General features: G+C 41.7%; 1 protein-coding gene across 1 annotated transcript in view; it reads left to right on the top strand.

The window, feature by feature from the left end:
• Positions 1 to 14,540, top strand: part of LOC137424498 (uncharacterized) — a 113,780-nt gene that overhangs the window by 666 nt on the left and 98,574 nt on the right. Inside the window, exon 2 of the mRNA XM_078775523.1 lies at positions 7,656 to 7,686. Coding sequence (XP_078631649.1) covers positions 7,656 to 7,686 — 31 coding nt within the window. The remainder of the gene's footprint in view (positions 1 to 7,655; positions 7,687 to 14,540) is intronic.

The raw sequence follows: 14,540 nt of genomic DNA, 5'->3' as shown, positions 1-14,540 counted from the left end.
CTTGGTATTTATTTTTATTTTTTTGGGATACAAGATCGAGGCTCGTGTAAGAGCTAACATTAATGACAAAAACAAAACAAAACAAACGGATACATAAGAGGAAATAAAGGGAGCTTGAGACAAGATGGATAGAGAGGGGGGAAGCACACAAGCACAACACTTGAGAGCAGGGACATCGGAAGATCTGTGGGAGGTAGAGGGCTTGGAGGGAGGAGGCGTGGGAATGGGGGTGGGGGTGGGAGAGGTAAAAAAAAACAACACATGGACACTGCTAGGACTTCCAGGAAAGAAGTCGGTATTTCAGAAAAGTGGATCTGGGGTGAATTAACAGGGGTAGAAAAGATCAAGGTTTTTGATGGGGGAAGATAAGAGATGGTGGTGAACAGCTGTTTTAAAGACCTGGAGGGGGGAGAGAGATTGAAGAGAGTGAGCGAGTTTGTTCCAGAGGCGGGAGAAAAGAGGAATGAAAGAGTGAAGGTGAATAGAGAGTCTTGATTTTGGCAGTTTCAACAGAAGAGGGTTGCAGGCAGATATTGTGCGACCTGTAGGAGTACTTGGGGGACAGAGCACAGACAGGGCTGGGGGGGCTATGCCAGAGAGGAGTCGATAGAAGACAGAAAGTTCACCAACCTGCCTGCGGTGAGTGAGTGAAAGGCCCTCACAATCGGCTTCATCGCGGAAGATTCCAATGATTCTGAAAGCTTTGGTTTCAACAGCATGAAGCCGAGCGAGGTGTGAGGCAGGAGCACCAGCCCAGAGGGGAGACCAGCTTTTCATTAAGCTGTGGATGAAAGCGTTGTATGTGGTGAGGAGCTCAGGTGTGCCAAGGAAGGACTTCACACGATGGAGAATGCCCAGTCGGCGACTGGCTTTTAAGGCCCGCTTGGAAATGTGTTTTTCGCAGCCAATATCATGGCAGATTGTGAGACCCAAGAGATTGAGTGACAGAACTTCTTGGAGGGGATTGTTGAGAAAGTAGATGGGAGGGTTGTCCAGTCGGTCTTTTCGAAGAGACATAGTGAGAGTGTGAGATTTGTCAGGATTCAAAGACATATTCCACTTGTTTGACCAGTCTGCGATTTTGACCAGGTCTGCAGAGAGTGATGAGTCTGTGGACTGCCGATCTAAGGGATGAGGTATGGAGCGGCAGAGAGTGGAGTCATCAGCAAATAGAGAGGATTTTCCAGAGAGTCAGAGAGATCATTGATGAAGACCAGAAAAAGCACAGGGCCCAGAACACTGCCTTGGGGATCTCCAGCCTGGACAGGAAGGGGGAGATGAAAGAAATCCATTCAGGGCCACACGTTGACTACGACCAGAGAGGAAGTCCGCAAGCCATGCGTGGAGATTTCCATGGATACCATTGGAGGAGAGTTTGGTGAGCAGAGCGGGGTGCCAGACCGTATCAAAGGCACTTGATATATCAAGGGAGACAGCTCTGATTTCCTGTTTGACATTGAGGACCTCCATCCATTGTTGAGGCAGCAGAAGCAGCATGTCCAGATTAGAGTGACCTGGTCTGAATCCAGAATTATTTTTAATCCTGAATTATTTGGTAATTTTCTTGATTTCTGCATTATTTAGGCCAAATTCGCTGGGTACTGATATCTCAATCAGCAATGCTGTCTTTTCCTTTTTGTTCCTGAGTACTATGTCCGATCATAATGCTTTGTTTTCTATGTTCACGCTGGGTGGGATCATCAGTGTTTTCAATGATTGATTTTGGTTCATGTTTCCATGAGTTTTGTGGAAATGGGAAATTGAAATTTCTGTAGATGTGCCAGTGGATTACTCCACATACCTTGTTCTGCCTTTGGGTTTACAGCTGTTCTGATATGAGTTTCTTTCATCCCGATAGGAGGTGACTCTTGCTTTCTGTTTCTACTTTGCAGAACCTACACTTGTCCGATAAACTCAGTCCTGCCATCTTTTTAAAGCTATTTTTGTAGTGTCCTTGGTCTTGGTCATTAATCATGATTTGTTCTCCGTCCCGGTTGAGCTGACTTCTTCTTAGCCATTCCAGTGATCCTTCTTTGTCTATCCACAATCTGTCCAACTCTTTTTTTTAAATTTCCAAGATCTTTTGTCTTTCTCCCATTTGTCACTATATATCTGCTGGTATTCCATCTTGTATTTTTATTTTGTCTTTTTTGCAATTGTTGGGCTGTGTTTGTTGCTGTTTCGTTTTGGTGCGTGTCATCTTCTAATCACACCTGCTTTCGGAAGTTTTTTTGCAAGGTGAGTGAGAGATACCTTTTCTGGCTTCTTATGTTGATGCTTGTACACAAATTGCGTCCGGTAGTCTGTTGAGCTTTTCACATACTCTGCTAATCATACAGTCATCGCTCTGCGCACTTGATAGAGTTCCATCAGGTTTCCACCTCCTTCTTTCCTCAGCAGGTAGATTGATTTTTTGTAGAACATTTTGTGGATAGTGAGGAGTTTCCTTGTTTTATATCTAGTTTTTTTAAATCCACTTGTGGCCAGTTTATGGCTTTGATTTTGTTTCTTGGGGTGAGATATGTTTTCAGGATCAGCCTTGTTCAACCCAGGTATTCTTTGGTAATTCTTTTCTGAAATTTTATGACAAATTTGGTGGTCCTCTTCTACTCCAAGCTATTTGTAAGATGCCTTGTTGTCTAGCTCTTGTGTTGTTGTATCTAGGTCGATGTTTTGTGGTCCGTTTTTGTTGATCTACCTTGCAAATGTGCGCTCGGCACACTTATCTCGGCGAAATTCCATTTAGATGTCGTCGGAGAACCGTTTCACTAATTTCAGTTGTTCTGCCAATTTTTCGTTGTTTGGTGCAAAGACGTTTACATCATCCATGTACAGTTGATGTGGCACCTTTCTTGTTTCTCTGGACGTTCTTTTATTGGATGTTAGGGTGTGTCTGTGTCCTTGCTCATGCTCATTAATGAGGTTACTTTGTGGGTCCAGGGCCAGGCAAACCAGGAGAGGAGAAAGGCTATCTCCTTGGAAGATCCCACGTCATATCTTTACTCTTGTTATTTGAAACTTTAATCAGTTTGATTATGTGGGGATTTATCTTGTGCATTTGCATGCACTTTATCATCCATGAGTGTGGGACACTGTCAAAAGCTTTTTTATAGTCTTCCCATGGTGTGGACAATTTGTTTCTTCTCATATTGCAATTTTTGAACATGGCCTTGTTCAGCAGTAGGTGGTCCATTGTTCCATCACATCCTCTCTTGCATCCCTTATGTTCTGTCTCTCAGCCTTCTTGTTGTGTTAGATGGTGGTACATTGTTTCTGTGATGATTCCTTTTAAAAGTTTGTATGTTGTTTTTGTTTACATAGATTATATTGGCCGGTATTTGTGGGATAGCTGGGTCTCTTCAGATTTTGGGATGAGGAAGGTGTTACCTTCTGTGAGCTATTCATCCTTTTCCTGATCCCCTTGGATACGTTCATTGAATGCTCGAGCGTAGTGAACATGGAGAGCATTTAACCAGAAGTTTGGGATCCCATCTGGGCCAGGGACTTTGAAGTTTGACATCTTTGCAAGTTGCTTCTTATCTTTTCTGCATCAATTATTACTGGGGGAATTTCCTTGAGATGTTGCTTCTTTTCTGGGTTTTGGATCCATTCTGCCTCTTTATTGTGTTATTTTCGATCTTCATAAATTCCTTTCCAGAATCGTTGCAGTTTATCTTTTTCAGGAGGGGATGACACATTCTGCTTCCGTTTCTGTAGTTCACGGTTGACTCTTTTCGGGTTGTTTTCAAACATCTGGTCTTGTTTTCTCCTCATGTTATCCTTGTCGTAGTTTTTTATAAGCCCATCACCTGTGCAGCAGGAGACAGGGTTTTGCAATCATTTGTCTGTCTGTTTCTGTGTGTGTGTGTGTGTGTGTGTGTGTGTGTGTGTGTGTGTGTGTGTGTGTGTGTGTGTGTGTGTGTGTGTGTCTGGGCCATAACTTTTTTACCATTTGAAATTTGTCATCAAATTTTCACCCAAGCTTTATTATGATAATATGGAGAAGGCAAATGAATAATTTTGTCAAAAGGTCAAAGGTCAGGGTCATGTAAAATCATCACTTTTCAGCAGATTGACCTGGAATTTGAATAATTTGCATATTGGTTCACTGAATTGGTTCACCAATCAAAAGCTAGAAGCTGATTTTTTTTTTAAGATCTGAAGCTCAATGGTCGAGGCTGCATAAAATCATAAATTTTAATTTAGCATTTCTTTTTTAAACTGTTGTCATTATTTTGAGCATGCAGAAGAAGAAGACATCTGAATACAAATGGATGTGGACAGGCATTGCATTTTCAGATGCTTTCTAGTTACATCCGCCACCAAAGGTGGATGGAGGGTTATGTTTTCACCCCTGTCTGTCTGTTTGTGAACAAAATATCTCAAAAAGTTGCAGACGGATTCGGACGAAATTTGGCAAAGATGTAGCGTATGTGACAAGAACGAAATGATTAGATTTTGGTGAAGATCCGAATTCGGATCCGGCTACTAGAATTTTTAAAGTGATTCTTCACCATTGGGAGATGGAGCCAAAAACTGATACATAGCAGGATATACAGTCACGTGAAAAAGTAAGTACACCAGATGTAAAGTTTTGACTTTTTCAACATATTTCAACATACAGCTATTTGATCTTCATTTCAACAATATTGATAGATAAAGGTGACATAATATAACAAATATCATGAAACATTTACATTTTGTAGTCCATTGTATAATTTAAGTAAACATAAATGCAATTTTCGCATGTGGAAAAAGTAAGTACACCCCATGAAATGTTTAAAAAAAATCTTTTTAACATATGTGGACATATCAATATTTGATCTTCATTTAAACTGTATCTACAGATAAAGGTGATCTAATTGAACAAAAAACAATGAAAAGTTGACTTTGCAATAATTTATTCAACAAAAAATTAACAGAGATGCCATTTCCTTCTGTGGAACAAGTAAGTACACCATTGGCTCTAATAGGTGGTATTGCCCCCTTTGGCAGAAACAACTTCAAGTAGGCGTTTCTTATAACTGTCTACCAGTCTCTGACATCGACTGGGAGAAATTTTTGCCCACTCCTCCATGCAGAATTATTTCAGCTGTGCGATGTTTGAGGGGTTTCTTGCATGCACAGCTCGTTTCAAATCCCCCCACAACATCTCGGTGGGATTTAGATCCGAGCTTTGACTTGGCCATTCCAGAACCCCTCCATTTCTTTCTTTTCAGCCATTCCTTGGTGGATTTATTGGTATGTTTAGGGTCATTGTCATGTTGCAAGGTCCACCTTCGGTTGAGCTTCAACTTTCCGACAGATGGCTTCACATTATCCTCAAGCACCCTCTGGTACAATGAAGAATTCATAGTGGATTCTATGATGGTGAGCTGCCCAGGCCCTGATGCAGCAAAGCTGCTCCAAATCATAATATTTCCACCACCATGCTTTACAGTTGGTATCAGGTTCTTGTGGTCAAATGCTGTCTTTGGTTTTCGCCAAACATGTCTTCTGGTACTGTGGCCAAATAGCTCTACCTTTGACTCATCTGTCCAGAGCACATTGTTCCAGAAGTGCTGGTCTTTGCCTCGGTGTTCATTGGCAAACTTTAGTCTTGCCCTAATGTTTTTTCTGGACAGCAAAGGTTTCCTCCTGGCACACCTCCCATGTAGATCAAATTTGTGCAGCCTCTTTCTAATGGTAGACTCGTGCACTTTGACATCAACAGTGGCAAGAGCTACCTGTAGGTCCCGTGATGACATTCTGGGGTTCTTAGAGACTTCTTTCAGCATCTTGCGGTCTGCTCTCGGCTGAACTTGCTGGGGCGGCCTGGCCTGAACAAGTTGGCAGTTGTTTGGAATCTTCTCCACTTGTAGATGATCTTCCGGACAGTCGAATGATTGATTTTAAATTGTTTGGAGATCTTTTTAAATCCTTTCCCAGACTCGTCGGCCTCTATAACCTTCTTTCTGAAAGCCTCAGAGAGCTCTTTTGATCTAGGCATGGTGATGCCGCACACTTCAACAACAAAGAGCAAACCAAACTAAATGTCTGAGGTTTAAATAAGACAGGTTCCTCCAAGATCTTCTCTCACGATGTTCTAATCATTTGCACCTGAGCTGGTGCACCTGATTCTAATTTTAGGTATTTGAAGTAGTGATAAATGTATGGGTGTACTTACTTTTTCCACATGCGAAATTTGCATTTATGTCTATTTAAATTATACAATGGACTACAACATGTAAATGTTTCATGATATTTGTTATATTAAATCACCTTTATCTATCAATACTGTTGAAATGAAGATCAAATAGCTGTATGTTGAAATATGTTGAAAAACTGAAAACTTTACATGGGGTGTACTTACTTTTTCACGTGACTGTATATCCTGCGATGCATCAGTTTTTGGCACTTTCTCCCAATGGTGAAGAATCACTTAAAAAATTAAATAATTCTCATATCCGAATCCATATTCAGGTCTTCACCAAAATCGCTTCTTCCTTGTCAGACATCCAACCGGTCCATCAAGTTTCGTCCAAATCCTTCCATAATTTTTTGAGATATCCTGCTATGTATCGTGTTTGGCCCTATCTCCCAATGGTGAAGAATCACTTTAAAAATTCTAGTAGCCGGATCCGAATCCGGATCTTCATCAAAATCTAATCATTTTGTCCTTGTTACATACTCTACATCTCTGCCAAATTTCGTCCGAATCCGTCCGCAACTTTTTGAGATTATGTATTCTTCATACAGGCAAGCTGCAGCCTCTTCCCTCTCTTCAGACCTTCATAAAATGACAAGTTGGTCAAACACTTGGAAAACGTCTTTCAATCTCACACTCTCACTATCTTACTCTGAATGTACTGTCTGGCAAACCCTTCGATCCACTTTCTTCACAATCCTCTTGAGGAAGTTCATTCATTCAAACTCCTGGGTCTCACTATCAGACATTATATGTATTGGGCAAACCGCATTTCAAAGTTGGCCTCTAAAGCCAATTGCCGACTGGGCATCCTGATATATATTGGTACGCAACCTTCGCTTTATATCGGTGGTTCCAAAACTTTTTTTCCTGGACCATTTCCAAACGTCTAAATTTGCACAACACCATGTTCGATTATCACAATGACATGATATAATGGCGACGACATAGGGACACAGTATCAAATATGACTACGTGATATAATTGTGACACAAAGACAATGAATCTGGGCCCTCCATGATCGGTTGCCTGTGACGTGCAATGAGTCAAGCGTGTGATATATTTTGGCAGCGCAATGTGTATGTTGTTACTCTTCCTCCTCCAACACCCTAACCCACCCCATACTGTGGATCCTCGCTAACGGCCTCTGGGTCCGCAAACCACAGGACCAACCATTACTCTATCTCCATAAAAAGTTTCCAAACAAAGCAGCGACTAGCATCTGGAAATTTTCTTTCATATCACTTGATGAAATATTGTATGTTTTAAAAAACTAGCAATAGAAAAAAAATCAACCTTTTGTAAAGAACAAACAAATTAAAAGAAAATGTACAATAGATTGCACAATATGGAAGTAAATGCTTGTCATTGTTTGATAAAATGGGTGATGTACATTTCAAAACTTAAAAAAAAAAATTTGTCAATGTTTTCAAATGTGTATTTTTAAAATCGAATTCTTTTTTTCCAGATCATTGTATTTTTTGCTGCCTCCTGTGCCCGTAAGTGATTTTAAACTTTTCTTCCTTTCCAGCAAATCATTGCTTGATGTTCCATTTCTGGTTTCGAAATTCAGTTCAGTGCGCGCATCATTGAATGTATGGGCAACCTTTGAAAATCAGTGAATTTATTTATGCAAACCAATTATTTCATGCAAATTGTCAGATCTGTTGCTAAACAGTTAAATTATACCGCATTCAATATATAGTTATCTGAACAACAACTTCTCTAATGACAACTTCGATACGATGCAGCAGCAAGTCTCTGAGAGATTGTTCTCCAATTTGCAAACCTGGAGAGAAGTCACAAGGATCATCTGAAATGCATCAGTGTTGTGTTTCTAAGAAATCAGACCTGGACCACAGGCGTACAATACTCGATCACCTCCATATTCTCTCTCTCTCGTCTTTTTCTTCTGCTTCTCCTGAAACTGTAACTCAATCATCAAGCGACATCTTGTTTCCAAAGTGGATTTAGCGTTTGCATCGTAAATATAGGAACAGGACCCAACATGTCCTTTTTCTTGAAGATATTTAGGTAATGCAGAATGGAACTCTGAAATGATAAAGAAATCAACTGGTGTAGAACAAAATGCAAACACTAACTGAAAGCATCTGAAAATGCAAAGCCTTTCTGCATCCCTTTGTATTCATACGTCTTCTTCCATATGCTCAAAATAATAATTTCTTTTTCAAATGCAAAATGAAAATTGATGGTTTTATGCAGCCTTGACCTTTGAGCATTAGATCTAAAAAAAAATCAGCTTCTAGCTTTTGAATGGTGAACCAATTCAGTGACCCAATATGCAAATTCTTTAAATTTCAGGTCAATGGGGTGAAAATTGGTGATTTTCCGCAACCTTGACCTTTGACCTTTTGATCTAAAAAACAACAACAATCAGCTTCTCGCTTTTGATTGATGAACCAATTCAGTGACCCAATATGCAAATTCTTAAAATTTCAGGTCAATCAGATGAAAATTGACAATTTTATGTGATGCTGACCTTTGACCTTTTGACGAAATTATTACTTGCCTTCTCCATATTATTCTCATAAAAAAACTTTGTTGGAAAATTTGATGACAAAAGCTCAAACGGTAAATTTAAATTTCAGGTCAATTGGATGACAATTGATGATTTTATGTGATGCTGACCTTTGACCTTTTGACCTCAAAAAATTAAGCTTCCAGATTTTCACTGCCTCCTCCACGTGGTGAAGCTTTGTGTAGATTGGAGTAAAAATGCGACTTGTAGGCGATTGACATACAGACAAACAAAAGAACAGATCAGAGCAACAAAAGAACAGATCAGAGCAACCAAAAAACTTGCGAATCTTCAATTTTCCATTGTAGTATGTGGAAGTTGGTTCTATAGGTGGAAAAAAACACAGGAACAAATGAGTGGAGATGAGCACTGACTGGATTTAGGTAGTTTCACCAGAAGGGGGTTGATTGTGGACCATTGTGCCCTGCAGAAATCTTGGGAGATGGATGTGTAGGAGGAGGGGGCGGTACAAAGCACAGAAAGAGCAGAGGATGCAAGAACCTGTCTGCGATGGCAAAGTGATAGACTCAGCTTCAGCGTGGGAGATTCCAATAATCTTGAGGGCCTTGTTCCTTGGTTTTCACAACGTCAAGCTGAGCAAGATGTAAGGCAGGGAAGCCAGCCCAGATGGGTGAGCAGTACTCCATCAAGCTACACACGAATGCCGTGTAGGTGAATATGAGTTCAGGTGTGCTCAGAAAGGACTTTGTACGACAGAGGATGCCCAGTCGGTGGCTGGCTTTGGAGGCCAATTTTGAAATGTGACTTTCCCAAGAGAAATAATGGCTGATCCTGGAGCCCAGGAGTGTGAATGAATTTATGTCGGAACGTAGGTTCTGATTTGTCAAAGGCATGAATGTATGTCTATTTCTAGAAAAAAAAACTTAAAGGAGAAATGTCAAGAAAATGTTTGTGGGTTATATATGTGGATAGGGATAGTTTTCTATTGGAAATCAAGAAGGAAGATGTTGACAAAGGACAAGGATATGGCTCAGGATATTCACTTGAATGACACAAGCAACTACAGTCTATTAAGTCTATGGATACCAAAATATTTTTTAATTTCAACAATTTTCTGGAAGAAATGGTGCATTATTTGAAAAAAGTGCAAGGGTACCAATATTTTCCACAAAAAATAAAATAAGTTATTGAAAATTGTAGACTAGGTGGTTGGGCAGATTAATGAGTGATTTGTTTTGTGTAATAATAATAATAACCACCTTTAGAGGCCATTTTCCCCCGCAAAGCGGGGGTTGGCCTTTTTCGGGAACCGTGGTTGTTGTTGTTTTTTTTTTTTCGGTCCCCTTTTTGAAGCAATGTTTTACGGCCGGATGCCCTTCCTGACGCCAACCCTTTTTGCCGCCTTTAACGACAAACAGGGAATTACCAGTGAACTGGTACTCAATTAGCCGACCTCGGAAGGATGACAGGCTGAGTCAACCCCCCTGGCGTTAATTCAGCGATCGACCGGGATTCGAACCCAGGATCCTAGGATCCTAAGCCGGCACCCAAGCCGCTAGCCCAACACCATAAAATGGATGCGGATGACAGAGCAAAAACGTTTAAGGAACATTAGAAATCAGTTCACAAGTAAAATAGCAACAGGAAGAGGGAAAGAAGAAATGGAGACAAAAATAATATTGGGTGAAGGCAGTGTACGTGTATGAATGAAAAGAGGAGAAAAATTTAAAACCACTTTTTAAAACATTGTCTCAGCAAAAGAGGATAGAAGACCCTGTTCTTACAATTCCCACAACATACTATACTAGTTTAAAAAAAAAAGCTAAAATATTTTCGCCAAAGGACCGAGGAAGATTTAGGAGATGCACAATCGGAAAATTAGAATGTGGTGATGAAGGGTTATTAAAATGAGTGGAAAAAGCAAATCAACTTCCTGATTATATTGTGAAGGCTCGTCGGAACAGTGAATATTCAACAGATTCAAAAAGCATAGCGGGTCTCCTTCAAACAAAATATTCAGCTCAGGTGTATATCTTATTTATGAAAAAGTGTTAATATTTACCCTGCGCTTGCGAAGCGTAAAGCAGGGTTAAGCATTCGATTTAGTAAGTGTGGCGTGCGTGTCTGCATTTTTAAGATTCATTTTCTCGTCAACCATTGGTCCGATTGACTCGAAATTTTACCATAGTAGCGCCTGCTCCTGTATATTTTCTTTAATTCACAATTATGACGTCATAGGTCACGTGGTACAGACGCGATCTTGGAAAAACGTTGCACCTCTATCTCCGAAACCACTCAATGGGGAAAAATTGAAAATGTAGCTCATTGTAATGAACTCCACATGGGAAATAAGTGTTGTTAACGATGATGTCATTGCCGCCTTCATTGTGACGTCATAATTCGACAAGCACAACACTTGATCTGATCAGTATGAAAAATATTTTTCTCTGCAACCATTAGTCCGATGGACACGAATTTTGATCATAAGAGCACCTCCTCCTGTAGAATATTTTAATGATAAATATGACGTCATAGGTCATGTGTTAAAAGCGCCATCTTTGAAAAATCGAAAAACGTTGCACCTCTATATCTCCGAAACCGTTCCATAGAAAAAAAAATTAAACATAGTGTGTTGGCAAGTATTCACCATGGGGAATTATATAAGTTAATGATGATGTCATCGGTACCTTAATTAGGATGTCATAATTCGACAAGTACAACGTTTGATCCGATCAGCATGAATTTTTTTCTCTGCAATTGTTGGTCCGATTGACACAAAATTTTTCACCATGGGAGTGTCCCCTCCTGTAGACTATTTCATGATAATTACGAGGTCATAGGTCACATGGTACAGGTGCCATCTTGGAAAAAAAAATTGTACCTCTATATCTCCGAAACCGCTTCATGGAAAAAATTAAAATGTAGCTCATTGTAATGAACTCCGCATGTGGAATAAGTGTTGTTGACGATGATGTCATTGGCGCCTTAATTATGACATCATATTTCGACAGGGAAAACGCTTAGTCTGATCAGTTTGAAATTTCTTGAGTGTGATCTACACAACAATTATGTCAGATAATATAAATTTATGATGTCATCGCTCACGTGGTCTGGCAGCCATATTGGATCAAAGAAAAAAAAACCCTTCAAAAACAGAAGAGTTGGCTCACACCAAGTTGACTGCACAGGGTAAGTATTCTATGAATACCATCGAGTTAATGATGTTTTTTTTGTATACAAAGTCGAGGCTCTTGTAAGAGCTAATTGAAACCAAACCACTTTTTAAAATCTTCAATCTTTAGTTTATGATTCATTCATATTCTTGAGTTTTGCTTCACTGTGCATTAAATTTAAAGAATTTTTTTTTTTTTTTTTTTTTTTTTTTTTTGTATACAAGATCGAGGCTCGTGAAAGAGCGAACATTAATCACACAGAAAGACAAACCGACACATAAAACATATAACATCGGGAGCGGTAGACAAGATGGGGAGAGAGGGGGAAGGACACAAACACAACATTTGAGAGCAGTGACCGAGAGACATGGAGACATCGAGAGATCTGAGAGAGGGCAAGGGCTTTGGGGGGGGGGGGGGCATGGGAAGGGGGCGGTGGGAGAGGTATAAAACATATGGACACTGCCAGGACTTCCAGGAAAGAAGTTGGAATTTCAAACAAGGTGGATCTGGGGTGAATTAGCGGGGGTAGAAAAGATCAAGGTTTTGGATGGGGGAAGATAAGAGATGGTGGTGAACAGCTGTTTTAAAGACCTGGAGGGAGGAGTGGGATTGAAGGGAGTGAGGGAGTTTGTTCCAGAGGCGGGAGAAAAGAGGAATGAAAGAGTGAAGGTGAGCAGAGAGCCGAGATTTCGGCAGTTTAACCATCAGAGGGTTGCTGGCAGATCTTGTGCGACCTGTAGGAATATTTGGGGGACAGAGCACGGAGAGAGCTGGGGGTGCAAGGCCGGAGAGGAGTCGGTAGAAGACAGAAAGACCACCTACCTGCCTGCGGTGAGTGAGTGAAAGGCCCTCAGAGATAGCTTCATCGCGGGAGATTCCAATAATTCTGAAAGCTTTGGTTTCAACAGCGTGAAGCCGAGCTAGGTGTGAGGCAGGAGCACCGGCCCATAGGGGAGAACAGTATTCCATTGAGCTGCGGATGAAAGCCTTGTATGTGGTGAGGAGCTCAGGTGTGCCGAGGAAGGACTTCGCACGACGGAGGATGCCCAGTCGGCGACTGGCTTTGGAGGCCAGCTTGGAAATGTGGTTTTCCCAAGAAAGATCATGGCAGATAGTGAGACCCAAAATCTTGAGCGACAGAACTTCTTGGAGAGGATTGTTGAGAAAGTAGATGGGAGGGTTGTCCAGTCGATCTTTTCGGAGAGACATAGTAAGAGTGTGAGATTTGTCAGGATTGAAAGACATGTTCCACTTGTTTGACCAGTCTGTGATTTTGCCCAGGTCTTCAGAGAGTGAGGAGGCAGCAGACTGCCGATCTGAGGGAAGAGGAATGGAGCGGCAGAGAGTGGAGTCATCAGCAAAGAGATAGAGAGGATTTTCGAGAGAGTCAGAGAGATCATTGATGAAGACCAGAAAAAGCACGGGGCCCAGAACACTGCCTTGGGGAACTCCAGCCTGAACAGGAAGAGGAGATGAGAGAAACCCATTCAGGGCCACACGTTGACGACGACTAGAGAGGAAGTCCGCCAGCCATGCATGGAGATTTCCATGGATACCAAAGGAGGAGAGTTTGGTGAGCAGAGCGGGGTGCCAGACCGTGTCGAAGGCACGTGATATGTCGAGGGAGACAGCTCTAATTTCCTGTTTGGCATTGAGGACCTCCATCCATTGTTGAGACAGCAGAAGCAGCATGTCCAGAGTAGAGTGACCTGGTCTGAAACCAAATTGATGATCAGAGATCAAGCCATTGGAGAAGAGGAAAGATTTCATATCCGAAGCAATGATGGATTCCATGACTTTGCTGATAATTGGGAGAAGGCTGATTGGTCTGTCGTTGCTAGGATCTGTTTTTGCACCTTTTTTGTGCAAAGCGGTGATGTTGGCTGATTTCCAAGCAGATGGCAGTTGACCTTGAGCAAAAGAGAGGGTGAAGAGAACAGAGAGAGGGTGAGATAGAGCAGCAGAGCAGGATTTTAGGACCCGTGGGCTGATGCCGTCGGGTCCAGTTGCAGAATCAGAGTCGAGGGTTGACAGAAACTTTTCCACCTTGTCAGGAGGAAAGGACACGGAGTCCAGGAGCAGCAGGGTACGACTGGGTATGGTGGGTACAGAGAGGGATGGGTTTGGGACACAAGATTTAGAGGCAAACACAGAGTTGAGGCATTCAGCTTTTTCACGTGCGGAGTCAGCTGTGTAGCCGTTTGAGGTAAGGGAGGGGATGGAGGGGGAACAAACACCAGAAACGGATTTGACCAGACGCCACCAGGATTTGGAAGAGGGAGACAGATAAGAGAGTTCGGTCTTGAGAACGGAGAGATATTGTTTCCTGGCTCTCCTGAGGGTGGACACACACTTGTTTCGGGCTTTGTGAAAGGAAATGAGATTTCCTTCCGTTGGATTTGCTTTCCAGGAGACGAAGGCAAGTTGTTTCTGGGCAACAGCCTCACCACAAGATTCCGTGTACCATGGACGGGAGGAAGGGTATGACAACTGAAGACGAGATGGGATAAATCTGTGCATGAGAGAGAGCAATTTACTTTGGAAGAATTCCCAGGATGAGTTGATGTCAGAGGTGGTAGAGATGGGAGACCAGTCCAGATGATTGATGGCTGCTTGAAGACCGTGCCAGTTGGCCTGAGTGAAATGCCAGACTCGTCGACGCTGAGCAGGCTCCCTG

The sequence above is a fragment of the Myxine glutinosa genome, chromosome 4 (genome assembly GCF_964187855.1).
Source record: "Myxine glutinosa chromosome 4, kmMyxGlut1.1, whole genome shotgun sequence".
NCBI lineage: Eukaryota > Metazoa > Chordata > Myxini > Myxiniformes > Myxinidae > Myxine > Myxine glutinosa.
This window is presented reverse-complemented; position numbering and strand designations above follow the sequence as displayed.